The sequence below is a fragment of the Corythoichthys intestinalis genome, chromosome 20 (genome assembly GCF_030265065.1).
Source record: "Corythoichthys intestinalis isolate RoL2023-P3 chromosome 20, ASM3026506v1, whole genome shotgun sequence".
NCBI classification, from domain to species: Eukaryota; Metazoa; Chordata; class Actinopteri; order Syngnathiformes; family Syngnathidae; genus Corythoichthys; species Corythoichthys intestinalis.
In genome coordinates, this window is record NC_080414.1 from 35506753 (window position 1) to 35533567 (window position 26815).

The 26815-nt window shown below is 40.3% G+C and overlaps 1 protein-coding gene across 2 annotated transcripts; it reads right to left on the reverse strand.

The window, feature by feature from the left end:
- Nucleotides 1–294: 294 nt before the first annotated feature.
- Nucleotides 295–26018, reverse strand: LOC130908616 (cyclic nucleotide-gated cation channel beta-3). 2 transcript variants are annotated; one of them, XM_057824236.1, is made up of 17 exons: nt 25945–26018; nt 24832–25108; nt 20887–21041; nt 15375–15686; nt 15082–15290; nt 11401–11451; nt 11244–11330; nt 11111–11175; nt 10894–11016; nt 10524–10665; nt 6055–6214; nt 5858–5955; nt 4309–4392; nt 4101–4219; nt 3872–4024; nt 645–795; nt 295–549 (listed from the first exon to the last, which is right to left on the reverse strand). In XM_057824236.1, exons 2-17 carry the CDS (start codon nt 25056–25058, stop codon nt 532–534), a joined length of 2154 nt encoding a protein of 717 aa, XP_057680219.1. In that variant the 5' UTR covers nt 25059–25108; nt 25945–26018; the 3' UTR covers nt 295–531. The 2 variants fall into 2 exon arrangements, with proteins under 2 accessions (XP_057680219.1, XP_057680220.1); XM_057824237.1 differs by lacking the exons at nt 24832–25108; nt 25945–26018 and having other exon boundaries at nt 20887–21061.
- Between the last annotated feature and the right edge of the window lie 797 nt (nt 26019–26815).

Consider the following 26815-nt stretch of genomic DNA (forward strand, 5'->3'; position numbering starts at 1 on the left):
GGATTTATTTTGGTCTTTTCTGTTTGTAGGGAACCCAGTCTGGATAATGAGATTATGGTCAGGAGCGCTGCTCTCTCTCTCTCTCTCTCTCTCTCGCTCTCTTTCCCTCTCTCTCTCTGTTTTTCTCTTTCACTCTTGTTTCTGTCATGTTAACAATTCAACTACAAAAACATGGCGAACAAACACAAAACCAAAATAATGATTAGAGTAGTAACAGAGACGCCATTGTTGAAATATTGGGAGTCATTTAATGCAGCAGTTATTACATGATCAGGTTCACACAACAACTGAACATTGATACAAAAATGAATACAAGCAAGTGTAAACAAGTTGATAATATTTTATAAACAAACAGTATAGTGCAATTCTAAGGATATTTTTTGTGTAAATACAATATATGCATTGACCATTAAGTTAAAATTATACATTGTCTATTAAATACTTTGAAAAAAAAAAAAGTAGGTATGAAGTTTAAAACAGAAAATACACTCCCAAAACGGAGTTGATAAAATGAATCAATAGAAGTTTCTCTCAATTGCTGCCAGAAGACTGAAGACAAAAGATACAAAAGTTGATGATTAGCATAGCTAAAATGAAGATCACAAGAAATATTTAAAAAAAAAAAAAAAAAAAGTAAGTCCTACCTTGAGTTTGTCAATCATTTTTCTGTTGAAGCCACCGCCGAAGGCTCGCAATAATTTGGGTGTGGGTGGTTTGGGTCCAAAAAGTGCGAGACCTTTCTTCTTTTCCTCCTCTGCTTTAGCTGCTCCTGGACCTTTTGCTTTCATTAGTTTCCTGACGTACACACATGTTTATCTTATGTAAACAGGTATTCTAACAACAGATTAATGTAGGTCCACATGACAGCATCACTTCCTACATCACTCCTGAATTAACACGCCTTTAATTTAAAGGGAAAATACCGAGTTTTCCACTTTTTTACTCGCAACTGCCGCTTCTGGTCGAAAGCGTAACTGCAGCTCGTGCATAGCACGCATGCTTGTATGAGCGCGTACATTAAACAACGAGTGTTCCATCAAATCAGCACTAGGAATGTAAAAACAGTTAGTAGCAAGTCTTAAAGTGCCTGTGACAGCATAAAAAAATCTTAAATGCCATTATGATGTAAATTAAAATCATATTTTGAGACATTCCGACCTGAAACAAAGTCCACAGCAATGTGAGACATTATATACAACAATTTGGCAAAGTGCAGATGATGAAAAATGAGTCTTTCAATCTGCCGTTTAGCTAATCCTGTCATTATAGCGCTCTGGCACTGCCATCTAGGGTGATGACGTCAGCAGAGTAACAATTTCATCTGATTTATAATTCAGCCCATTGAGGGGGAAGATTCAGAATGAGGAAAATGCCACTGACAGCAGCAAAAGGTCACGATTGTTTCAATCTTTCGACTCCAATATTTTTACAGGATATTCTTTTTATCAAAGTATTTTTCCCCAGTTGCTAAATAAATTGTATGGGCATGACAAATGTGTATGGTCAAGACAAATAACAGTCTTGTGCTAAATGTAATGTTAAATATTAAAAATGCATTTATTCAGTATGACAGGGCTAAATTATTGCATAATGGTTAAAACTGCCGACTTCTTAAACCTCACGAACAGTATTATTTGCAACCGGAGTTAGTCGGCCCCTGTCATTTCCCAGCGGGGACTAGGAGACAAAGAAAGAGTGTAAACATAAGAGTGTGAGAGCAATACTACATGCTAACCTGAACCAAGCGGCTCCTCCAAGTCTCTTCCTTGCCTTTCAAAAACGATAAATCACACAAAACTACCCCGACTCATGTCACACACAGCGGCGGGGGTCATTGCCTTCACTGATCTGAGTTTTGGCTCATCGTAGAATGCCGAGCGCCCTCTTGGTGGACAAACCGGCCAACGTCCGAGCGCGTGGCTGCCCGAGCCCAAGCCGAGGATAGTGCTCTTTCAGCGGGCACACGAAGAGGGCCGAGAGGGTTGAAATTCTCTACACAATCGAAAACCGCAGACAAGAACGCTTGGCTGCCCGAGCACGACGTTCATCTGCCGGCGACATTGGTGTGTGACAAACTGCCAGTCGTCGGCCACTCTCGCCTTTTCCGTGGACAGGGAGCGTTGTCACCCACAAAATGCAAGCCACCTCCTTATCAAAACGTGTGCCATGATCCCAGTATTTGACATTATATAAAACACGTAGCTTCCTCACTTCCTTGTCTGTCCAATGGTCCCACAGTTGTCAAATTTGTTTTACCCATTCTTCATGGTAAACAGGATCTTTGTGAAACCCAAAAAGGCTCACACGCACTCCCTGGTGCAGCAACAAAAGCCTGCAGCACATTAGGCGGGCGTGATGCGAAAAAACAACAAATTAATCAGCAAAATCAGCTGAATCTGCTATCCTTCTGCATAGTAAAGTAATGGCCATTGTTGTTAATCTTACTTTAAAAAAGTAATTAATTGCAGTTTCAAATTACTTCTCCCAAAAAGTAATTGCGTTAGTAACTCAGTTACCTGAATGTAAAAATAATTAGTTACTTGACAAAGTAAGTGGTGATAATGTTCATGTTTTTTTTTTCTAAAAAAAAAAAAAAAAAAAAAAAAAAAGAAAAGAAAAAAAGAAAAAAACTGGTCACACAATCTGAAGTTTAAAGGGTTTTTGGGGCAACAGGGGTATTGCAGATATTGCGATAACTAGATAAAAATAATAATAACTAGATAATAACCTTTGCTATCATTTAATGTTGTGAATCAATCATTAAAGTTGTTAAAATTGCTCCCGTTATTGCATTAGTTCCTTTCCGTCTATTTTTGACATGTGTAAGTTTTAAAACTGTTTCATCATTTAAAGAAAGATTTAGGTAAAGTTTTGCCGATTAAGGCGCATTTTAGATAAAAAGTGACTTAGGTTCACCAGGAAGGTTCGCTACAACAGAGCCTTCATGAGAAGTCTGCTGCTTTAAGATGGCGGCTGTTTACTAACGCATCTAGTTCTTTATTATACGAATATGTTGCTAATGCCGCCGTGTCTGTCATTTGGGCGTAGTTTGTAGGCTATCGGCTACAGTCAGGTATTATTGGAGCCACCTAGCATAGTAGCATCGCGTTTGCAATGGCGTCATACTCCCTTGCCTCCTCCCCACTCCTGCTCTGCTCTCTCGTCTCCGTGAGTGAGTACGTCTTTTTCCAGACTTTTCTTGCGGCAGTCAACCAACATCGTAATGCATAGTAACACGCACCTTTTCCGCCTCAGTAACGGTAACGGCGTTGCCAAGAGGAGAAAAGTAATTAATTAGATTACTCACTACATAAGAAAATAACGTCGTTAGCAACGCCGTTATATTCCAACGCCGTTATTAACAACACTGGTTATGGCTGTTTTGTGAAGATGATTATTCCGCTGACATCACATTCACCTTCATCCTCAATCCAGATTCTGGCCGGAAGTCACTCATTTTCGTAGCGCAGGATTTAAAAAATTGAATAAAAATATCAATCGCTTCCACACACATCCAAGTGGTCGATTTCATTCAGGAGCATAAAATACCGTGTGAAATATGAAATTAACATGTTTTTGCTGTCAAAGGCACTTTAAGTGGGTTAGAAAATTGTTTTTGCCGAGTTTAGGCGCAGGCTCGGTGAAACAGCGTGTGAAAATTCACAGATGCGTGTTCGCTCAGAGTGGTTGACCCGAACCCACTCTACTGGATGTAAGAAAAAGGGCTTTTTGGGGAAGTGTCAGTTCAAATTCCAGCGCTCTGTGTACTCTTTGGCATTGTTGAAGCATGCATGGAGTAAAAAACTATTTTAATTTACTCTCAAATCCCATATAGTCCCATTTTTAATCGGAAAGCAGGCACTTGTCTCACCTTCCCTTTCTGGCCAATACTTTCTGAGATTCTGGGTAGTGGACAAGAATATCAAACAAGTCTTTCTTCTCCAGGACAAAAAGATTAGCAAATCCATAGGCTTTGACATTGGCAGTTCGCCTATTTCCTCCATCTTTGGATGACTGCAGCAGACTGAAAATGTACATATAAAATATACATGTAAAAATGTTTTCCAATGAAAAGCCTAAAACAGTATAAGATATTAGACCTGATTTCTCCAAACACACAGCCAGCCTTAAGTGTCACAAACACAATGCTGTTGTCAGGTCCGCCGACCACCTGCACGGCTCCACTCTTAATGATGTACATCTCTTTTCCGATGTCACCCTGCAGAGAAGGCGTCCAATAATTTCACAAAATGAAGGTGCAAAACACTGGTAATTCATTATAATGTAAAACAAGTATTCGAAACATACTTTCTTTACAACAAAATCTCCTGGCAGATAGATGATGGACTTCAATCTCAGTAACATATCCACCAGCATCTGCTGATCACAGCCCTGTAGGAAAATACATGTTAGTCTTACAAGTCAGAAACATGACTAAATTGGTATGAAAAAGTATCTGAACCTTTTGGAATTTCTTACATTTCTGCATATTACCAGCATCAAATGTTATCTGATCTTTCTCAAAATCACACAGATGTAAAAACAGTGTCTGCTTTAACTAAAACCACCCAAACATGTATAGGTTTTCATATTTTAATGAGGATAGCATGCAAACAATGACAGAAGGGAGAAAAGAAGTAAGTGAACCCTTTGTATAAAGCTGGGAAAGGAAACAAAACCATCTCTAAAAGTCTAGATGTTCATCAATCGACAGACAGAGCAGTTGTCTACAAATGGAAACAGTTTGGCATTGTTGCTTCTCTCCCAAGGAGTGGCTGTCCACCAAAGATGATGCCAAGAGTTCAGAGCAGAATACTCAGAGAGGTAAAAAAAGAATCCCGGAGTGTCTGCTAAAGACTTACAGAAATCACTGGCACAGTCCAATATCTCTGTGCACACATCAACTATATGGCCAAGAATTGTGTTCATGGGAGGACTCCACGGAGCAAGCCACTGCTGTCTAAAAAAATCCATTGTTTCTCATTTAAAGTTCGCATAAAGGAACTTGGACATTTCACAGAAGTTTTGTCAAAATATTTTGTGGACTGATGAAACCAAAGTTGAATTGTTTGGGAGTAAAACACAAGGTCATGTGTGGAGGAAAAATGGAATAGCTCAACAACATCAACACCTCATCCCCACCGTGAAGCATGGTGGCGGGAGCGTCATGATTTGGGTCTGTTTTGGTACCTCAGGGCCTGGACAACTTGCAATCGTTAATGGAAGAATGAATTCATAAGTTTATCAGGATGTTTTGCTGGAAAACCTGAGGCCTTCTGTCAGACAGTTGAAGCTAAAAGAGGATGGATGCTGCAACAAGACAATGATAAAATAACCAGAAGTAAATCAACTTCAGAATGATTTCAGAAGACCAAAATACACGTTCTGGAGTGGCAAAGTCAAAGTCCAGACTTGAACCCCATTGAGATGCTATGGCATGACCTAAAGACAGCGATTTATGCCAGACATCCCAGGAATCTGACTGAAGTACAGCAGTTTTGTAGAGAAGAATGGGCCAAGACTAGTCCTGATCGATGTGCCAGACTGATCTGCAGCTACAGGAAGCATATGGTTGAAGTTATTGCTGCCAAAGGTGGCGCCACAAAATATTAAATGTGACGGTTCACTGACGTATTTTTCCCCCTTCTGTCATTGTTTGCAGACTATCCTCATTAAAATATGAAAACCTATAAATATTTGGGTGGTTTTAGTTAAAGCAGACACTGTTTTTTCATCTGTGTGATTTTGACAAAGATCAGATCACATTTGATGGTGATTTTACGCAGGAATGTGAGAAATTTCAACAGGCTCAGATACTTTTTCATACCACTTTAAAAATACTTCTTTCGGCAGCCACCTTGAAAAGATCGATTTTTTGAAAAGTGGCCAGGTTGATGTCCACAGCAATAGCGGTTCTCATCACCAATGGCATCTTATCAAGCAGCTCAGACTCATCTAGAAGCATGAGAATAAAAATCAAAGATAAGATCCCCCCCCTGTATTTTTTCTTATTTGGGGTAAAACAATCCTTTCTAGAAATAAAATCACACTCACCCAGCATGCCCTGAGCATCCCAAGTGTACGTATACCAAGTGCGAACTCTGTTCTGGACCAATGATGGGATTCGATTGGTCACCATGTATGCCACAGTGCTGTCCATGGACGAGCGGAAGTATGTTTGTCCGGCTGTGGCAGCACCAATCACATCCCTCATCTGAAGTAGTGAGAATAATTAGAGAGGAACAGCAAAAAAATACATTATTTTGTGAAACAGATTGCCTTTAAAAAGATTTTTGGCAGTCAAGATGCCATAGGGAACCACAGTTATGGATGACATGCTAGTGATAGGACTAACCAACTGTAACTCCTAAATGGATTGTTATTGTCTATCACTACTCTAATCAACGGCAATAGTACGGTTTCCATGCTACGGGGATGATGTCTTTCTATTTTACCTGGCCAATCAAACTGGAGAACACAAAGACGCCCGTGAAAAAGTTAGTCATCTGAAACGCAATCTCAAAGACGGTGTGGGGTTCATTAAGACCCCCAATGTTGATCAGACTGCGGACAGCAAAGTAGTAACAACGCAGGTACCTGTAAGGAGGGTGAGGATGTTAAAGGGCTTGCCATTAAACATTGTGGACCGCATTGGTGTCTTCTTTGATCGAATAATGCTTTAGTAGTCCGTTCATGTCCTTAAATTACTTGTTTGCTTTAAGTCGGCTACCTTGATATCTTACTGCCAATTATGAAGTATGGGCAATTAGAATATTACCGTATTTTCCGCACTATAAGGCGCATCTAAAAGCATTCAATTTCACAAAAGTCGACAGTGCGATTTATGATCCGACGTGCCTTATATATGGATCAAAATAGGTTAGTCATGGCATTACATACCCTAGAGTGCAGCTCCATCTAGAGCAGGGGTGGGCAAACTATTCCACAAAGGGCCGCAGTGGGTGCTGGTTTTTGTTCATACCCATCATGAGGACAGCCTTTTACCAGTCTGGTTTCGTACAAGTGCAATCAGTTAATTGCAGTCAGGTGCTTCTTGTTTCCACTGACACCTCATTGGTTAAACTGTCAGTGCTGAATCAGTTGGAACAAAAACCAGGACCCACTGCGGCCCTCGAGGACCGGTTTGCCCACCCCTGATCTAGAGAATGCATAACACAACCACTACTGCTACTACTACTACTACTACTGCACCTTATAATGCTGTGTGCCTGATATACGAAAAGTTTTAAAAATTAATTGAAGGTGTTTCTTAAACTGTTGTGCCTTCTATTGCAGAACATACGCTAATTGATATGAATACAAAACTCCAATAAAAACAAAAACCTGTTTGCAGTCCCCATTTGTTTACTCCAATAAACCGTAATGATAAATATTGAGATCATGTAGTAAAAAGGAATGATATATTAGTTTACTTTTTCTTTTATCCCAGACATTTGTTTCAGGTTGTTTTAAATAACTGACATGTTTTGGCCAGCACTTCCGCCTTTATCAGAGAGTCACTGGTGTTGGAGTGACATCTTTATCAGCTAATGGATGAAGTTGTGACTCACCTATCTGAGAGACAGGCGGGTCACACCCTCTGCTGACCATTCACTCTTCCAGGATGCTGGTCCAGGTAGTAGAGAGCATGTAAGCCCCCTCGTCCCTGTTGATGGTCCTCGGGCCCCACTTGCGGATCTCAATGCCCTCCCTGATCCAGCGCTGATGTTTGCTTTCATCGGTACGGATGACTCTGGCCTTTTCCAAGTCCATAATGTGTTTTTCCTTTTTGCAGTGATCGGTGATGGCTGACTTGTGATGTTCCTGTTGTGCTTGTTCTTTTATTGCCCTTGTTTGTCTTATTGCTGTCTCCTTCTCACACTCCTTCTTGTGTACTGTTTTTCTTGTAATAAAGCTCCTCTATGTCTCGCCGATGTATGATTTATTGCATGGTTTGCATGGAATTTCATATATGGAGTTACATTTGTTTTCTTTGTGGATTTTGTCCTTTGGATGGACCAATATCTGGCGGAGTGTTGTATGAGTTGATTAAAACAACCTAAAACAATTGTCTGGGATAAAATTAAAAAAACAACAACAACTAAACTATAAGTGTAGACAAAATGAACTCAGTACAACAACAAATGATATATAATCAGGGAACACCACGTTGCATGTCAACAAAGGAGCCCCGCGTTGGCTAGGTTCAGATCACGTCTTCATGCACAATTCCGATTTTTCGTCATATTTTTTTTGTTTTTGTTTTGCATGCCTCTTCAGACTGCCTTTTTCTATTAAGCCCATTCAAGTATGACGTATGCGCACTAACTCACATCCAAAACCCACTGAGCGAACTGACCCACATGCGCAGAAGCATCAAAACAAATGACTACACATGCTGACTTTACCAATGGTGGAGGAAGTAGTCACTTTTTTTGCTTTAGTAAAAGTACAGATACAGGTGCAAAAAAAACTCATGTAAAAGTACAAAAGTACTTGCTTTAAAGTTATACTTTACATACTTTACAAGTAAAATAAATATAAAGTAAAAGTAAAATATACAGTACATATAATATATACATATGTGCATACATACAGAGATCTGAGTCAATATTCAAAGAATGAACCAGAAAATTAATTGACTGCTCAGTTATAATTCAAACTGCAGAATGGAAAAAAACAAGAAATAAAATTGACTGCACTGTAAACAGAAGCTTAACAAGCTAAAAAACTAAAAATTCAGCTTAATGGCCGATTGCAAGCAACTATCAGGTGTATACCACCACCTACTGTACAAGACTGTGGTGGTTTTTATTGGTCAATATCTTGTTCACCTGCTTTGCTTGCTTGTACGCGTGTTGCTGCCACTAGCACTCAGTTACGGTATAGGTGCACGGGGCTTATCGATTGCAAAATACTTAACTCTCATTGCCCTGACAACAGTAACGCCTGAATTCTCCTATCCAACAAACAATAATCCTAAACAACGCCCTAACACACCCTTCTTCTGGACCACAGCACGCCTCACCAGAGCCTTTAAAAGACTGAATGTTAAACTAAACGTTGTCATTTTCCTCGGGAATCTGTTGTTCGCGTGTGATAATGGTGACACTGGATCCAGTTTGCCTCCTTGCCTGGGTCTTTCTGTGCTGTACGATTGCTGCCGACTAGGAATGAATTGTCAACTTGTGTTTCGAAACCTTTTTCCAGCTTTTAAAATGGAGTCACTACAAGGGGGTACGACTAAGATGAACGCGCGTAGTTTGGCCTTTTGTCCAGGTTGTCAGGTTTCCGCTGGCCCGGGTCTTTGGAATTGCGCAGTTCCAGCGGTTTGGCTGGCGTGATTCCGGCAATCTGGCTAAAAAGTCTGATTCTTTCACTGCTGACCATGAAAAGCAGCAGTAGGGACAGTAAGAGGCTGTACGAGCATGAAGCAGAAAACCATACATAATATTTTAAATTAAAAACCTCGATCCTTTTCACCTGATTCAGATCCTCTGAAAACTGGTGTGATTGGCCCGATTTCCAATCACGTGACCGGAGCGGGACATCACTAGTAATTACTGCATGAATTCCAATTTGGGAGACTTGAGAGTTCAGACCGCCGACACATTTTGAAAAATGTGACCCAAATTGGATTTCAAACCACATACGGACGTGACCCTCTGTAGATCGGATTTGAAATGGTCTACTTCTGCGTCGACTTGACCCGTTACAGATGGTCAAGTTAATGCCTCACTCGAGTCGGAAAAAAATATGAAAAAATCGGATTTGTGCATTAAGATTTGCAGTACAAAACTAGCCTTTGATTCATGTCTGCGTGGTTTCTATCTGGATTACTTGCGTAGTTTCTATCTGGATTACATTTGGGGACACAATAATTGTCTCCCACGGCTGTTTGGAAAGACTGTGGAGTGCATTCAAAGGTTCTTGCTACTCCAGCTTCAAAAAACAGCTTTGTGCTCGTCAGAGGCTTTTAAACAGATGCTCTCCTGATGTCACACATTTGTCTGAGAGAACTTTTCTATACATGCATTTTATGCTTTATTTGAACAAACACGCTTGTACTTTGAATCACACTCAGGTATTCTCGAAATATCCAGTGTTTTCACTTATTTCATTTCACATTTCTTTATGGTTTTTGTCAGCACAAAAAGGCCTTTTCCTCTCATAAAGCAAAAAAAAATCACAAATAATGTCGAACCAAATTTTGGCGTAATTTCCAATTATCATAACCGCATTCTGTCAAGCTTTATTGGGACTATACCAAAACATGAAAAACAAGAAGGTGTGTTAGAAAGAAAAAAACAACATTTTTTTGTCATCTAAAATCAAGCAAAAAGTTTGGACTTTTCCTATTCAATGTGACCCAGGAGATCAAACAGCACTTCTTCAAAGAAATGCTTTAGCATGTGTTTTGTTTGTTCAATATTTTTTGTGATGCCAGTCCTGAAACTTTTCTGTCACACCTGATACTGTAAAGAAGAAAAGTTTAAAAGATTCTTAAAAAAAAAAAAATCTACCTGGGCAAGAATGATGGACATGAACAATGCACCAAAAAGGTAATTTGTCATCTGAAATATCATTCCAAACATGGTGTCTGGAATTGGCAACTCAGCGATCATCAGCAAGGATTTCTCCGCATAGAAGAAGCAGGTGAGGTAACTGCAGCCATGATGGCAAGAAAAAAAAAAGCACTGAATTATCTCTAATTTGTTTGGGTGTACTTCCTATGCACAGATCCATTATTGGTATAAAAGATAGTAATCCCTATTTCAAATACAAAAGTTAACTTCCATCTTTCTCCTCTATTTTTTGGCTTGACTGACAGAAAAATAAGACATTATACATAAAAACAGATACTAGTGCTTGTAAAATTAGAGAAATACTTACGCACTTCCCAGTCCAGAGTAGACCCACTTAGTTTTACCGATGCCTTGGTAGTCCGAAGCTACATAATAGAGGCAGGCATTGATGTGGAGCATGAAAAGGAGATAGCCAATGGTGCGAATAACTCTTAACAGCACAAAAAGAAAGGTAGTTTCTTTAGTATATCCATTCATAAATTAATCCATCAATCAATAGTTGAAGTTGCTCTCTGGTAATTTACCTCCAGATGTAAGCCTTCGCCATTATACTTTCCAGGCGGTCGCTGAACTCGAAAAATGTATCTACCTTGGAAATATATTTGAAAAGTCAAGAGCACAAACAAAACACATTAAAATTAAAACATAAATGCTTACCTTCAGCAAGCGGTTGGCTCTAAAAATGGATTTAAAACCAAACTGGAAGTAGAGTAAGTCGAAGGGTAAAACGGACAATACGTCGCTCTATGGAGTTTAGTGAGAAAACAAAGATCAGTTCCCCTTCACATAATTAAAATAACCCACAAAACCTCACCATGAATCTCTCATTTTCTCTGTAATTCTTCTTTGTCAGCATTTTGTCTTTCTGGGAAAAGAAAATGTGTTATTTTTAATATGAACAAGCACACGTGTGCACACAACAGGTTGAGGGCTGTGACGAACAGTGCACATGCTCTCTACTGGCTAAGCTGCAACCGACAGCAACAAAAAATCCATCTGTCCGTCCATCCATCTCTTAATTCAGGGTCGGGTCGTGGGGGCAGCAGCTTTTGCAGGGAAGCCCAGACTTCCCTTTCCCCAGTTACTTCAACCAACTCCTTTGCCAGGATTCCAAGGCGTTCCCAGGCCAGCCGACAGATATACAGTAGTCTCTCCAGCGTTTCTTGGGTCGACCTGGGGCCTCCCGCCGTTGGGACATAATTGGAACACCTCTCCAGGGAGGCGTCCAGGAAGCATCTAAACCAGATGCCCGAGCCACCTAAGCTGTCTCCTCTCAAAACGGAGGCGTTGCGGCTCGCTCCAAAGTCCCTCCCGGATGACTGAGCTTCTCACCCTATCTCTTACGGAGAGCCCGGATACCCTGTGGCCGGTTGTATCTGGGATTTTGTTTGCCGTAGGTGAGGGTAGGAATGTAGATCGCCTGGTAAATCGAGAGCTTTACCAAAGGCTCCAGCTCCTTCACCAACAGGGACCGGTGCAGAGCTCGCATCTGTCAGGGAATGGGCAGGCAGGTGGTGTGTGGACCCAAATGCAGGAAAAGGGAAGCGAGGCAAAAAAGGCGGTGCAATAATGATTTAATGAAAGTCAACAAAACAAAGTGCAAAACAAAGGCTGTGATGATCCAAAGAAAGTACAGAGGCAAACAAAACTGTTACTAACAAAAGACTGGGTATCAAAAACTTACTGAGGAACACAAGTGCTTGGACGGCGAAAACTTGAGAACAAATGCTGACGAGCACATGGGCATTGACAGCGGGGAGTCGGCGCGGGCACTTGACTGCGGGGAGTCAGCGCGGGCACTTGACTCCGGGGAGTTGGCGCGGGAACTTGACTCAGGGGAGTCGGCGCAGGAACTTGACTGCGAGGAGTCGGCGTGGGCGGCCGGGACGTCGCTATGGTAGCTTCGGGAAGCCACGACGTATGCAACGCCGCACGCCATTGGCGTTGACGACCACGCCTTTGGCGAGAGCGGGCACGGGACTGCGGGATGCCCCGACTCCCCGCAGTTAAGTTCCCGTGCCGACTCCCTGCAGTCAAGTACCCGCGCCGACTCCCCGCAGTCAAGTGCCCGCGCCCACTCCCCGCAGTCAAGTGCCTGCGCCGACTCCCCTCTGTTAATGCCCATGTGCTCGTCAGTGTTTGTTCTCAAGTTTTTGCCGTCCAAGCACTTGTGTTCCTCAGTAAGTTTTTGATACCCAGTCTTTTGTTAGTAACAGTTTTGTTTGCCTCTTTACTTTCTTTGGATCATCAGAGCCTTTGTTTTGCACTTTGTTAGGTTGGCTTTCATTCAATTATTATTGCGCCGCCTTTTTTGCCTCGCTTCCCTTTTCCTGCGTTTGGGTCCACACACAACCTGCCTGCCCGTTCCCTGACAGAATGACTCAACAAGGATTGAAAAGAAATTGGGTGCTTATATGCACACACACAGACAAGGGGTAACGAGACAACGAGGAACAGTTGGGTAACACAGGAGGATGCAGATTGGAGGATACACTAGGAGCATGCATAACAGGTGAAATCAATGGACAATCACAGGGACAAGTCACACTAGGAGAAAACCAACACAAAACCTAACAGCATCACTACAGACGCTGCACTGCTCCACCTGTCGATCTCCCGCTCCCTACCACCCTCACTTGTGAACCCAAGTCCTCAAGATACTTGAACTCTTCCACTTGGGGTAGGCTCTCATCCCCGACCCGGAGAGGGCACGCCACCCTTTTCAGACTGAGGATCATGGTCTAGGATTTGGAGGTGCTGATCTTCAACCCAACTGCTTCACATTTGGCTGTGAACGACTCCAGTGAGAGTGAGAGAGATGCCATGCTGATGACACTAAACCGGACCCACTCAATGCTTCAGCTGCGCCTCGCAATTCTGTCCATAAAAGTTGTGAACAGAATCGGTGACAAAGGACAACCTTGGTGGAATCCAACCCTCACTGGGAACGAATTTGATTTACTGCCGGCGGACAAAACTCTGACACCGGTCGTACAGGGACTGAAAGACCCTTACCAAGGGGCTTGATACCCCGTACTTCCAAAGCACCCATTCAGACAAAAACATTTTTAGTAGGGGTGTCAAACGATTAAAATTTTTAATCGAGTTAATTACAGCTTAAAAATTAATTAATCGTAATTAATCGCAATTAATCGCAATTCAAACCATCTATAAAATATGCCATATTTTTCTGTAAATTATTGTTGGAATGGAAAGATAAGACAAGGCGGATATATACATACAACATACTGTACATAAGTACTGTATTTGTTTATTGTAACAATAAATCCACAAATGGCATTATTAACATTCTTTCTGTTAAAGTGATCCACGGATAGAAAGACTTGTAGTTCTTAAAAGACAAATGTTATAGTTACAAGTTATAGTAATTTTATATTAAAACTCATCTTCATGTTTTCGTTTTAATAAAATTTGTAAAATTTTCCATCAAAAGTAGAGTTAATATAATAATAATAATAAGAATAAAAATAACAATAATAAGAATAGAGTGACCAAAGTCTGAGTAAGTTTTACGTGTATTTTGCATAGCTATTTTGATATGGAATGCCAGTTCATTTTGCATTGTTGTTTAACTGTGAGAATAGGGCCTCATTACTATAGACGGAAGTGCTTTTCTTTTTGTGAACATTATTTTTTTTGAGAGAGATAGGAATATTATTTTTGTTGTGCTTTCACCCAACGATACTTATGATTGTTGAGAAGGAGAAGCTTATGCCAATAAACGGCACGGTCCAAAGAACGCCTGTGTCCACTCACCTTTATAAGATATATATCGCTGCACATATCTTACCCAAAATACAACAAGAGACACATAATTGCCACTAAAAGAAAGAAAACTTAACCGAAATATGTGTGGAGCACAAATAGCAATTTGCATTGCATTGTGCATACAGCATAAACATCTCACAACTACTAATTCTCCCACGTTTAGAAGAAATAACATTAGTATGGAACGGCGCTGCCCCCAGGCGGCCGGTGGCATTCTCTTCGCTCTCAATGTCCATAAACGGCCTCATTGTAATCTGTTTGAGGCAATGTGCGAGCTGGTCATTCAGTGCATGCGTTAATTGCGTCAAATATTTTAACGTGATTAATTTAAAAAATTAATTAACGCCCGTTAACGCGATAATTTTGACAGCCCTAATTTTTAGTGAACGTCAACTAAAACTACACAAAATTAGTCTTGAGTTTTTCGTCAACTAAAACTAGACAAACACATTTTGAGAGGGCTAAAATATGACTGAGACTAATAAGTATAATTGTCCAAAAGACTCGGACTAAGACGAAAATTAAAAGGGCTGCCAAAAACAACACTGTAATAAAGGCTTTCTATTCTATTCTATTCTATTCTATTCTATTCTATTCTATTCTATTCTATTCTATTCTATTCTATTCTATTCTATTCTATTCTATTCTATTCTATTCGAGTGTTGAATTGATAGGCCTTCAGCCGCTTACAAAACTGACTACTTACAATAATGTCTCCAGCTTTGACAAATTGTTTGCGGGACTGAAAAATGATAATGTCTGTGAGGTAGATGAAGTCAGCCAGCAAGTCCACGATGAACCAGTAAGGGATCGACCATTCGGTGTGGTAGGGAAAACAGAGACGGGCAGTAATGAACCAGGTGTTGTAGTTGAAAGCAAGAGTTACCAGGCTCAACCAGGCAATGTAGCGACGATCTACGGAGGTAAATTAAAGTGTAGAATTGAATTAAAAGGTAACAGAGGTAACCTGATTTTTGTTTGAACACAATCTTTGTTTACCTGTAAAAGGATCTATAGTGCTCCCCAGCACAGAGTCCATACTGTCCTCTATGGGCTTCAGAAAGACATCAACAGACAGCCACATTTTCTCCTTCATGACAACCTTATAGTCGCGTTTCTTTTCTTCTTCTTTTGCTTCCAATTTCTTTTTCTCTTCCTCCTCCTTCTTCTTCTGCTCATTTTCTTTCTTTTTCTTCTCTTGCTCTTCTTTCTTCTTCTTGTCAGCCTCCTCCTTTTTGATCCGCTCCTCCTCTGCTTGCTTTTTTCTCTCCTCTAGTAGTTTAGCATAGTGGGGTTTGTGCATGAGTGGTGCTGAAAGCACAAACATGAAACCCATGTTTTTTAGCCACACATGCAACATTAGAAAGACATCTGTGGTCACTGTAGTACAGAGGTGGGTAGAGTGGCCAAAACTTTTACTCAAGTGGGAGTAGCGTTACTCCAAAATAATATTACTCAAGTATGAGTAAAAGTAGTCATCCCAAAAATTTACTCAAGCACAAGTAAAATAGTATTTGGTGTACTTTGGCACAAAGTTATCTACGTTATATGAATTGATATTATTATAATTTGCTATAACCTATTACATAACCACATTAAGCCAAAGAAATACAAAAAAAAAAAAAAAAAAAAATCATTGAAATCCGGTGAGAGAAAAATTGGCAAAACTGAAGCATTATTTGTCCAAAGAGCATGAGTGCCCTCTAGTGGAGAAAATAGTTCCTAGTTTGAATAGTTACATATTGAATATTTCTGTAGTGACCACGACATCCTTTCTACATAATTCACCTACAGAACTAAAGTGGGGGATGTTGTGTTCCGGAGGGGCATGCTTTGACGCAGGGTTCGGGGGTCAGACGGACTAAACACACGAGCGGCTGACATGCACAACACACCGGCTCAACGTCGCCACTGACTCATACACATCATCCACTACAGTGGTGACCCCATTGTCTGCCTCGCCAAAGTCTCTGATGCCTTTTAAGAACATTGAACGAAATGGCGGCCACTAGCTTTCTTGATGATCTTGAGCTCGATGTTTTGTGAGTCTGCTGCGGCCGCATGGCTCATGTGCGTAGAGGCGCAGTTTGCCCTCCGTGCTATTTCTGGTAATGCCACGCGTGTACTCACAAATCTTCACATTTCTGCAGATATTTAAGTATATCTTTCATGGGACAATACTGACAAAATGACACTTTGACACAATGAAAAGTAGTCCGTGTGCAGCTTATATAACAGAGTTAATTTATTTTCCCCTCAAAATAACTCAAAATATAGCCATTGATATCTAAACCCCTGGCAACAAAAGTGAGTACACCCCTTAGAAACTACATCCCTAAATGTCGAAATTGAGTACTGCTTGTCATTTTCCCTCCAAAATGTCACGTCACTCGTGTTACTAGGTCCAGGTGTGCATAGGGAGCAGGTGTGTTCAAATTTGTAGTGCAGCTCTCACACTCTCTCATACTGGTCACTGAAAGTTCCAACATGGCACCAAATGGCAAAGAACTCTCTGAGGATCTTAAAAGATGTATTGTTGCGCTACATGAAGATGGCCAAGGTTACAAGAAGATTGCCAACACCCTGAAACTGAGCTGCAGCACAGTGGCTAAGATCATCCAGCGTTTTAAAAGAGCAGAGGAGGCCTCGGGTTGGTTGTCCAAAGAAGCTGAGGACGCGAGCTGAGCGTCACATCCAAATGCTTTCTTTAAAAGATCGTCACAGGAGTGCTGTCAGAATTGCTGCAGAGATTTAAGAGGTGGGAGGTCAGCCTGTTAGTGCTCAGATCATACGCTGCACTCTACATCAAATTGGTGTGCATGGCTGTCACCCCTCTTCTGAAGACTGTACACAAGAAAGCCCGCAAACAGTTTGCTGAAGACATGAAGGATCAGACAAACAAAGGACATGGATTACTGGAACCATGTCTTATGGTCTGATGAGACGAAGATTCATTTGTTTGGTTCCGATGGTCTCAAGCATGTGTGACGGCGACCAGGTGAGGAGTACAAAGATAAGTGTGTCATGCCTACAGTGAAGCATGGTGGTGGGAATGTCATGGTCTGGGGCTGAATGAGTGCTGCAGGTGTTGGAGAGTATCAATCCATTGAGGGAGACATGAACTCCAACATGTACTGTGAAATGATGCAGCAGAGCATGATCCCCTCCCTCCAGAAACTGGGTCGCAGGGCAGTGCTCCAGCATGACAATGACCCCAAACACACCTCCAAGATGACCACTGCTTTACTGAAGAGGCTGAGGGTAAAGTTGATGGACTGGCCAAGCATTTATCCAGACTTGAACCCAAAAGAACATCTTTGGAGGATCCTCAAGCGGAAGGTGGAGGTGCGCAAAGTCTCAAATGTCCGGCAGCTCTGCAACGTCGTCATGCAGGAGTGGAAGAGCATTCCAGTGGCAACCTGGAAGAAGCTCTGGTCAACTCCATGCCCAGGAGAGTAAAGGCAGTTCTGGATAATAGTGGTGGCCACAGAAAATATTGACAGTTGACATGTTGTATGTTAATATTGACAACTTTCACTAAGGGGCGTACTCACTTTTGTTCCCAGATGTTTAGATATTAATGGCTATATTTTGAGTTATTTTGAGGGGAAAATAAATTAACTCTATTATATAAGCTGTACACAGACTACTTTTCATTGTGTCAAAGTGTAATTTTGTCAGTGTTGTCCCATGAAAAGATATACAGTGCCTTGCAAAAGTATTCGGCCCCCTTGAATCTTGCAACCTTTCGCCACATTTCAGGCTTCAAACATAAAGATATGAAATTCAATTTTTTTGTCAAGAATCAACAACAAGTGGGACACAATCGTGAAGTGGAACAACATTTATTGGATAATTTAAACTTTTTTAACAAATAAAAAACTGAAAAGTGGGGCGTGCAATATTATTCGGCCCCTTTACTTTCAGTGCAGCAAACTCACTCCAGAAGTTCAGTGAGGATCTCTGAATGATCCAATGTTGTCCTAAATGACCGATGATGATAAGTAGAATCCACCTGTGTGTAATCAAGTCTCCGTATAAATGCACCTGCTCTGTGATAGTCTCAGGGTTCTGTTTAAAGTGCAGAGAGCATTATGAAAACCAAGGAACACACCAAGCAGGTCCGAGATACTGTTGTGGAGAAGTTTAAAGCCGGATTTGGATACAAAAAGATTTCCCAAGCTTTAAACATCTCAAGGAGCACTGTGCAAGCCATCATATTGAAATGGAAGGAGCATCAGTCCACTGCAAATCTACCAACACCCGGCCGTCCTTCCAAACTTTCTTCTCAAACAAGGAGAAAACTGATCAGAGATGCAGCCAAGAGGCCCATGATCACTCTGGATGAACTGCAGAGATCTACAGCTGAGGTGGGAGAGTCTGTCCATAGGACAACAATCAGTCGTACACTGCACAAATCTGGCCTTTATGGAAGAGTGGCAAGAAGAAAGCCATTTCTCAAAGATATCTATAAAAAGTCTCGTTTAAAGTTTGCCACAAGCCACCTGGGAGACACACCAAACATGTGGAAGAAGGTGCTCTGGTCAGATGAAACCAAAATTGAACTTTTTGGCCACAATGCAAAACGATATGTTTGGCGTAAAAGCAACACAGCTCATCACCCTGACCACACCATCCCCACTGTCAAACATGGTGGTGGCAGCATCATGGTTTGGGCCTGCTTTTCTTCAGCAGGGACAGGGAAGATGGTTAAAATTGACGGGAAGATGGATGCAGCCAAATACAGGAACATTCTGGAAGAAAACCTGTTGGTATCTGCACAAGACCTGAGACTGGGACGGAGATTTATCTTCCAACAGGACAATGATCCAAAACATAAAGGCAAATCTACAATGGAATGGTTCAAAAATAAACGTATCCAGGTGTTAGAATGGCCAAGTCAAAGTCCAGACCTGAATCCAATCGAGAATCTGTGGAAAGAGCTGAAGACTGCTGTTCACAAACACTCTCCATCCAACCTCACTGAGCTCGAGCTGTTTTGCAAGGAAGAATGGGCAAGAATGTCAGTCTTTCGATGTGCAAATCTGATAGAAACATACCCCAAGTGACTTGCAGCTGTAATTGGAGCAAAAGGTGGGCCGAATAATATTGCACGCCCCACTTTTCAGTTTTTTATTTGTTAAAAAAGTTTAAATTATCCAATAAATTTTGTTCCACTTCACGATTGTGTCCCATTTGTTGTTGATTCTTGACAAAAAATTAAAATTCTATATCTTTATGTTTGAAGCCTGAAATGTGGCGAAAGGTTGCAAGGTTCAAGGGGGCCTAATACTTTTGCAAGGCACTGTACTTGAATATTTAAATATCTGCAGAAATGCAAAGGGTGTCACTCCAGTGGCAGCTCTTCCGGAAGTCTCTGATGTCGCTCCTCTGCCAGCGCCTACGAATGCCGCCGATGTCTCTCCTGTTTCGCTTCTAGACAAAAAGGACGTCGATTCATCTCCGATTTCAGCGATTTCAGCGAACTCCTGCGACCACCGGTCGGCTTGATTTATTCCGCCAGTTGCCCTCGCCCCCGGCTGGGCAACACGTACCGCCTCTCTGGTCGTCCGCTTCTCCGGTCATGCCCGGCGGTGCTGCACAACGTGCTCCTCGTTCTGGTCGTCCACCCGTTTGTCCTGCTCTGTCGTCCAACACCTGGCCCCCTGTACGTCCTCCTGACCGTCCTGTTTGGTCGTCTTCCACATGGCGCCTCGTGTGTCCGCCCGGATGTTCTGTTTGGGCGGGTTACGCCAGGCGTCCTGTGAGGGTGAATCCTGGGAGAGGCTGTGTAGTGACCACTATGTGCTCTCTACATAATTCACCCATGGAACTAATGTGGGGGATGTTGTGTTCCAGAGGGGAACGCTTTGACGCATGATTTAGGGGTCATACGGACAAGACACACAAGCGGCTGACACGCACGACACACCGGCTAAACTTGCCGCGATGACTCACACACATCATTTGCTACAGTTCCTTCATAGTTTCTTTTATGAAATTAAAAGGATCATATCTCTGGTTTTCCATGGTCAGTCGGCGCCAAATAAAAACTGTGAGAGAGAGAGGGGATAAAATCTCCGCTTTTGAGTCATTTTGAGGGCAGCGCTTTATGTCAAATACTTAATTTTTTACGGTGCCTTAAAGACCCCACATGATTCAACAGGCGTGATTATGGAATGGCAAGCTTAAATTTGATTAGTATACAGTAATGCAGTCATGTGATTATTGTTGCGACGTCTCATTGGTGAAACTGGCAGAGCAACTGTTGGCCTCCCTGGAAACAAAAGTAAAATCTAATATGAAGAATAAAGAGGAAAAATGTAACGACTAGTGTAGCCCAAAGAAGTAAGGGTAGCGCTTCTTCTTTACAAAACTATTCAAGTAAAAGGAAAAAGTATGGCGTAATAAAACTACTGTTAGAAAAACATTTTTCTCAAAAGGTTACTCATGTAAATGTAACGCATTATTACCCACCTCTGTTGTAGTATAGTTATATTTTTGTACTTACTGACAGGGGGACTGATTTCTGGCGATGAAGCATACTGATCAGCCACTTTCTCTTTGTAGATATCAAGTCTCTCTCTCATGCGCTTCACTATAGAGCGAAGCTGCTCATCTGAATAAGCGTTGATGACGATTGGTGGCGGGGGGGCTTCCTCTTTTCTGAATAAAAAAAACAACATTTTACATGTTTGCATGTTAAATTTTATAGTACAATGTCAAGTAAATGCTTCCCAACATATGCTTCTCAAATGTTGATATATAGCTTAAGCTTTATTATTGTACAAGTGTTATCTAAAAATTCATAATTCTGAGCACAGCAGTCTACATCTTGAGGTGAGGGAGGGCAGGCAGGCGCTCCAAAGGGTAAAGCTGTTCCTGAAAATCTACAATGTAACATTTAATTTGTTAAAGTGCGGCCTGGCCACCCACACTTCATGATATGACATATTTTGTTTTATAATCATGGGACCATTGTTTTACCAGTTTCCTCCACTTTCCAGTATTATAACAGTCCTCAAAGCTCTGCCATGTCAGAGCATCATAGTACTCCGTGTGTGATGGATGTTCTCCTTGTGATCATAAGTAAACTTTTAAAAGACTTCTGGAGTGAGAGCCTTTTTCTTCTAACAACAAAGGGAATGGATTTTCTCCCCTGACAAGTACAGTGATGTTTGCAATGGGAGGGTTAGGATTAAACCCTAACCTAACCCCCAAAGGATTTACATGAGCCTATGGCGCCCTCAAGTGGTTAACTTCAGTAACATCACGCTTGTCATAAAATAGAAGAATGGGAGTTATCAACTACTGGAAATGGTTAAATAATTTTTTAACTAATAAACACTGACTTTGAGTTAGCACTGTTAATGCAGTTTTCTTATGTCACTTGATGTAAATATTGTAAACAGGCCTTTTAAATTTACATATATACTGTATATACATACATATATTTATTAACCGTGAAATGACACATTAATCAGTCAATTTAATGTATGTGTAGGCCAGGGGTCGGCAACCCAAATGTTAAAAGAGCCATATTAGAGCAAAAAAAAAAAAAAAAAAAAAAAAAAAAAGAAAAAATATGTCTGGATTCGCAAAAAATTAAAAGCCTTATCATGAAGGCAACACATGGTGTATGTATCTATATTAGCTATATTAGTCGACTATCAAACTGACTAAGTTGGCTACGAATACATAATGAGCCTTCATGATGAAATATTTTCCCTGCAGTGCATCCTATAGAGAATGACGCACCACGTGACTACTTTGTTTTACGATACTGCCCCAAGTTTAACTTTATTACAATATTAATTAATTACAAGAATGTTTGTGTCATGTTTGTCCTCCTACAGAAACCATATTAAAACAGAAATATATTTCCCTCCCCCATCTTTTTCCATTTTCAAACATTTTTGAAAAAGCTTCAGGGAGAAACTAGGGCAGCGCTACGTGGCTGTAGAGCCGCTGGTTGCTGACCCCTGCTGTAGGGCGTATTAGAAAATATAAAAAAAACGTTTCTTAACTCATCAGCTGCCAATGACAGCCGTAATTGTCAGACTTCCAGTCAAAATGGCGTGACTTTCTATCACTGTCAAAGTCACTGTCAAATGAAAGCAAAGTAGTTAATAGCCACTCTCTGCTTGTCTCAGTATATAAAAAGGTATTCTCTTATTTTAAAAAAAAAATCTAGAATTCTTACTGGCCATAGACTTCATAATGTATTGACAGCTCGGATCGGTCATTCAAGTAGAGGGCCGCCCACATAAATAAGAGCTATTCACAAACCTACTCACGCAGCGATTGAACGTCGGATTTCTGTTAAAAAAGTACGAAAGCTGTACCGCATACAAACAGGAAGGATTGTCTCAGGAGTGATTTGTTCGAGGATTCAATGTAATTATTATTTTTTTCGTACCATGCATGCACTTTGTAATGTTGTGAAAAAAATCAATAGAAGAAATTAGCCGCTACTGCATTGGCATCATAGTTTGCAATATTTACGTAAAATAAATGCTAATTGCACGTTTTTTTTTTTTTTTTCTTCTGCTTTTAACCAAGAATTGAGACTGTTTTATGTTCATATCTATGAATAATTAATGGATTTAAGCATTCATTCACAAGAATTTTTACCTAAAAAGCTGTGTCTACATCAGGCGGCCGCTAGCTACATTCACTAACAGACTGGCATTCTACTTCGACATATTTACGTAAAATAAATGCTAATTGCACGTTTTTTGTTTTTTTTTCTTCTGCTTTTAACCAAGAATTGAGACTGTTTTACGTTCATATCTATGAAGAATTCGTGGATTTAAGCATTCATTCACAAGAATTTTTACCGGAAAAGCTGTGTCTACATCAGGCGGCCGCTAGCTACATTCACCAACAGACTGGCATTGTACTTCGACATATTTACGTAAAATAAATGCTAACTGCACAGTTTTTTTTTTTTTTTTTTGGCTTTTTACCCAAGAATCGAGACTTTTTTACAGCCATATCTATAAAAAATTCGTGGATTTAGGCATTTAAGAATTTTCACTGGAAAAGCTCTGCTTTCATCAGGCGGTCGCTAGCTACATTCACTAACAGACTAGCGTTGTACTTTGACATATTTACTTAAAATAAACGCTAACTGTACGTTTTTTTGCTTGTAACCAAGAATCGAGACTGTTTTACATCTATATCTATAAAGAATTCAGGGATTTAAGCATTTATTCACAAGAATTTTCCCTGGAAAAGCTCTGTTTACATCAGGCGGTCGCTAGCTACATTCCCTAACAGAGTAGCATTGTACTTCGACATAATTACGTAAAATAAACGCTAACTACACATTTTTTTTGCTTTTAACCAAGAATCGAGACTGTTTTACTTCCATATCTATAAAGAAATTGTGGATTTAAGCATTTATTCACAAGACGTTTCACCAGAAAAGCTCTGTTTACATCAGGCGGCCGCTAGCTACATTCACTAATAGACTAGCATTGTACTTCGACATATTTCTGTAAAATAAATGCCAACTGCACGTATTTTTTTGTTTGTTTTGCTTTTAACCTTGAATCGAGACTGTTTTATGTCCATATCTATAAAGAATTTGTGGATTTAAGCATTTATCCCTTCTTGAATATTCAATATTCTTGAATATTCACAAGAATATTCAACGAAAAAAGCTCTTTGTGATTCCACTCTGTCAGCTTTGATGGCTTCGTCAACAATGCAGGCCCCCTATTTATCGGCTCTGTGCCCTGTGTCTATGCAGTCTATGCACTGGCCTTGGCCTTTCACATGAACTTTCTACTAATTGGTGCAAAAGTAGTACTGTACAATGTAAATCTTCAGCCACTGTTTATCACTAAAGCATAAGACACATGAATGTGTTGTTTGTGTTTCTAAACCACCAAGCTGGCATCAATATACCGGTCATCCTATCTATGTCATCTAATTAAAAGTGAATAAGAGGTCCACTCATTTAGAGAAGTGTTTAAAAGTAGAAGGATCAGCTGCATCTGGGTTTGCCTGTCACCCACTGGTTTATATTGCTGGGCCAGAAGCGGCCATGGTGAGCTTCTTAAATCACAAAAGCTGAAAAGCTTTTAATCTACTTTGGGTTCATCCTCTCTTTAATATGCGTGCTGCTCCAAGGCATCAAGATCTCACATACTGTGTTCATCTCACAGGACTCTAGCTGTCATCTTGCCAGGGAATCTGATTAATTAACTACCCTCTAAGTGATTAATTTGATTGTGTGTGTGTGTTTTTTTTGACTCTGCCAATACTGCCACACTGTATTTTGGTTCCTGGTTGATTCAACTGAGAAGATAGAAATACTGCTCTACAAAATATCTGCCATTGCATGCTTTTTTTGTTCTGTGTTATATTGCAATGCTGAAGCAAAAATCCATTGGATTATATGTGTTGTTTACAATACAAAATCAAGACAGTAGATTGTATTTCTCACCCCTCTGGTCCATTTTGATCCAGGTTGGCTGTAGCGGGTGCTGGAGCTGGCGCTGTAGTGGATGCAGGTACTGATGCAGGTGCTGGAGCTGAGGCTGGCGTTGGTGTTGATGCAGTTGTTTTTGGTGGTGCTGGAGCTGGTGCTTGTGCTGGAGCTGGCATTGGTGTTGATGCAGTTGTTTTTGGTGGTGCTGGAGCTGATGCTTGTGCTGGAGCTGAGGCTGGCATTGGTGCTGATGCAGTTGTTGGTGGTGCTGGAGCTGGTGTTGCAGTTGGTGCTGAAATTCATTTTTGACACTTGAACGAATGGGCTGAGACAGCAATAAAAATCATATGTAATAAAAATATGACTATGCATAACCTTATCTTCTAAGTATTCTTGTTATGAAGAAATATTTTTAAATTCAGCTTGGGTTCTATTCTCCTTGTGAGCCCCCCACCTGATTACTTTCCAACTTTCAAAATTGTCCGATATGCATGTGTGATACATCATTGGAAAGCTTAAAATCTCAATTTTCTGGGGGAAGAAAAATTTTAAACAGGAGGGCATTTAAAAAACAAATGGAGTTAGGAGCAGGCGAGAGCATAATTAAAGACGCCAAGACTTTAAGGAGATATTATCGCGTACTTTCCTTGCTTTGATTCCACAACTCCATGTAGCATGTAACACTGAGTGTCAAGACACAGCTTTGAACGGCCACAGCTGGATTTTATGGGGATTTTATGGGTGAAACATGGTAATATAACAAGGGTCGTGATGCAGAAATCGCAGACATGATTGAGTGTTCGAGATTTTCTTTTTCATATATTTACCCATTTAAATGTTTCTTTTCTTTCAATTTTGTTTGTTTAGATTGATTATTTATCATCTAAAATATTGAGGAAAATGCGACAGTAACAAAAAAAAAAATACAATTAAGCGATAGTTATGAGGTAGATATCGGTGACTTATTTACAGACGCTCATTTTTTCATTGTGACGTAATTTGTTTAAAAGTTTAGAATATGCGAGTGAATCATTTTTTAAAGTCATTTTTTAAAGCTAAATATTAGACATCAATTAATTATTCTAAGCCAAAAATGACTTAGATGTCAAATAATAAATATCAACTCACCTTGAGGTTTGGCAGCATTTTCCTTTTTGGGAGGTTTATTGTCCTACAGGAAGTGATATGGTGTGTTAGTTCAGTTTTATTTATTGGAGTGACAATTATAATTTGAAACTAGACAAAGACAACAACAAAAAAAAAAAAAGAATGTAAATCAAGTGTGTGTGGGGAAAACTCTTTGTCTTTTCAGAATATCATAACATCAACATGAGAATATTCCAATTAAGTATTTGAATGATCAAGTGTACTATTGCAAACTCTGTAATATATGCTGCTACTCCTAATAGTTGCTGTACTGGATTTCATTTGATGTTGAGGCATCCTATGATTTTTTTTTCACTTACTACAACACAATTCTTTTCTGATTTAGGGCTATACAAACATGACTTGATTTAGTTTTGCCAACTATTTTGACCTATTTCTGGATGCATAATCCAAACTAAACTTAGTTTTTCAGTGTCGCACCATTTTTTTCCCCAACTATCGGATCTGTTTTCTTAGAAAATATAGAAAATACCATAGTTCACATGTACTTCATGAAAAATATTAACATACAATGAAATATGAAAGAAACAGGCACGACTGGAATAGGAATAGGTCTTTATTGTCATGTAACAATAACAAAATTATTGTACTTAAGTACTTTTTTGTGTATCTGTACTTTACTTGAGTACAGATATGAAGTGGAACTTTTTTTGCTTTTACTTCACTACATTTTACAGCAGGTATCTGTAGTTTTTACTACACTACTTTTCAAATTGTCACTTGTGTTACACGTTACTTTTGTTTGTTTTCTTTTTTTCTCATTTTGAATTGATAGTTTCGTTTTCATGCCTCCGGCGCAATCGATAAGCCCCGTGCAACTATATTGTAACTG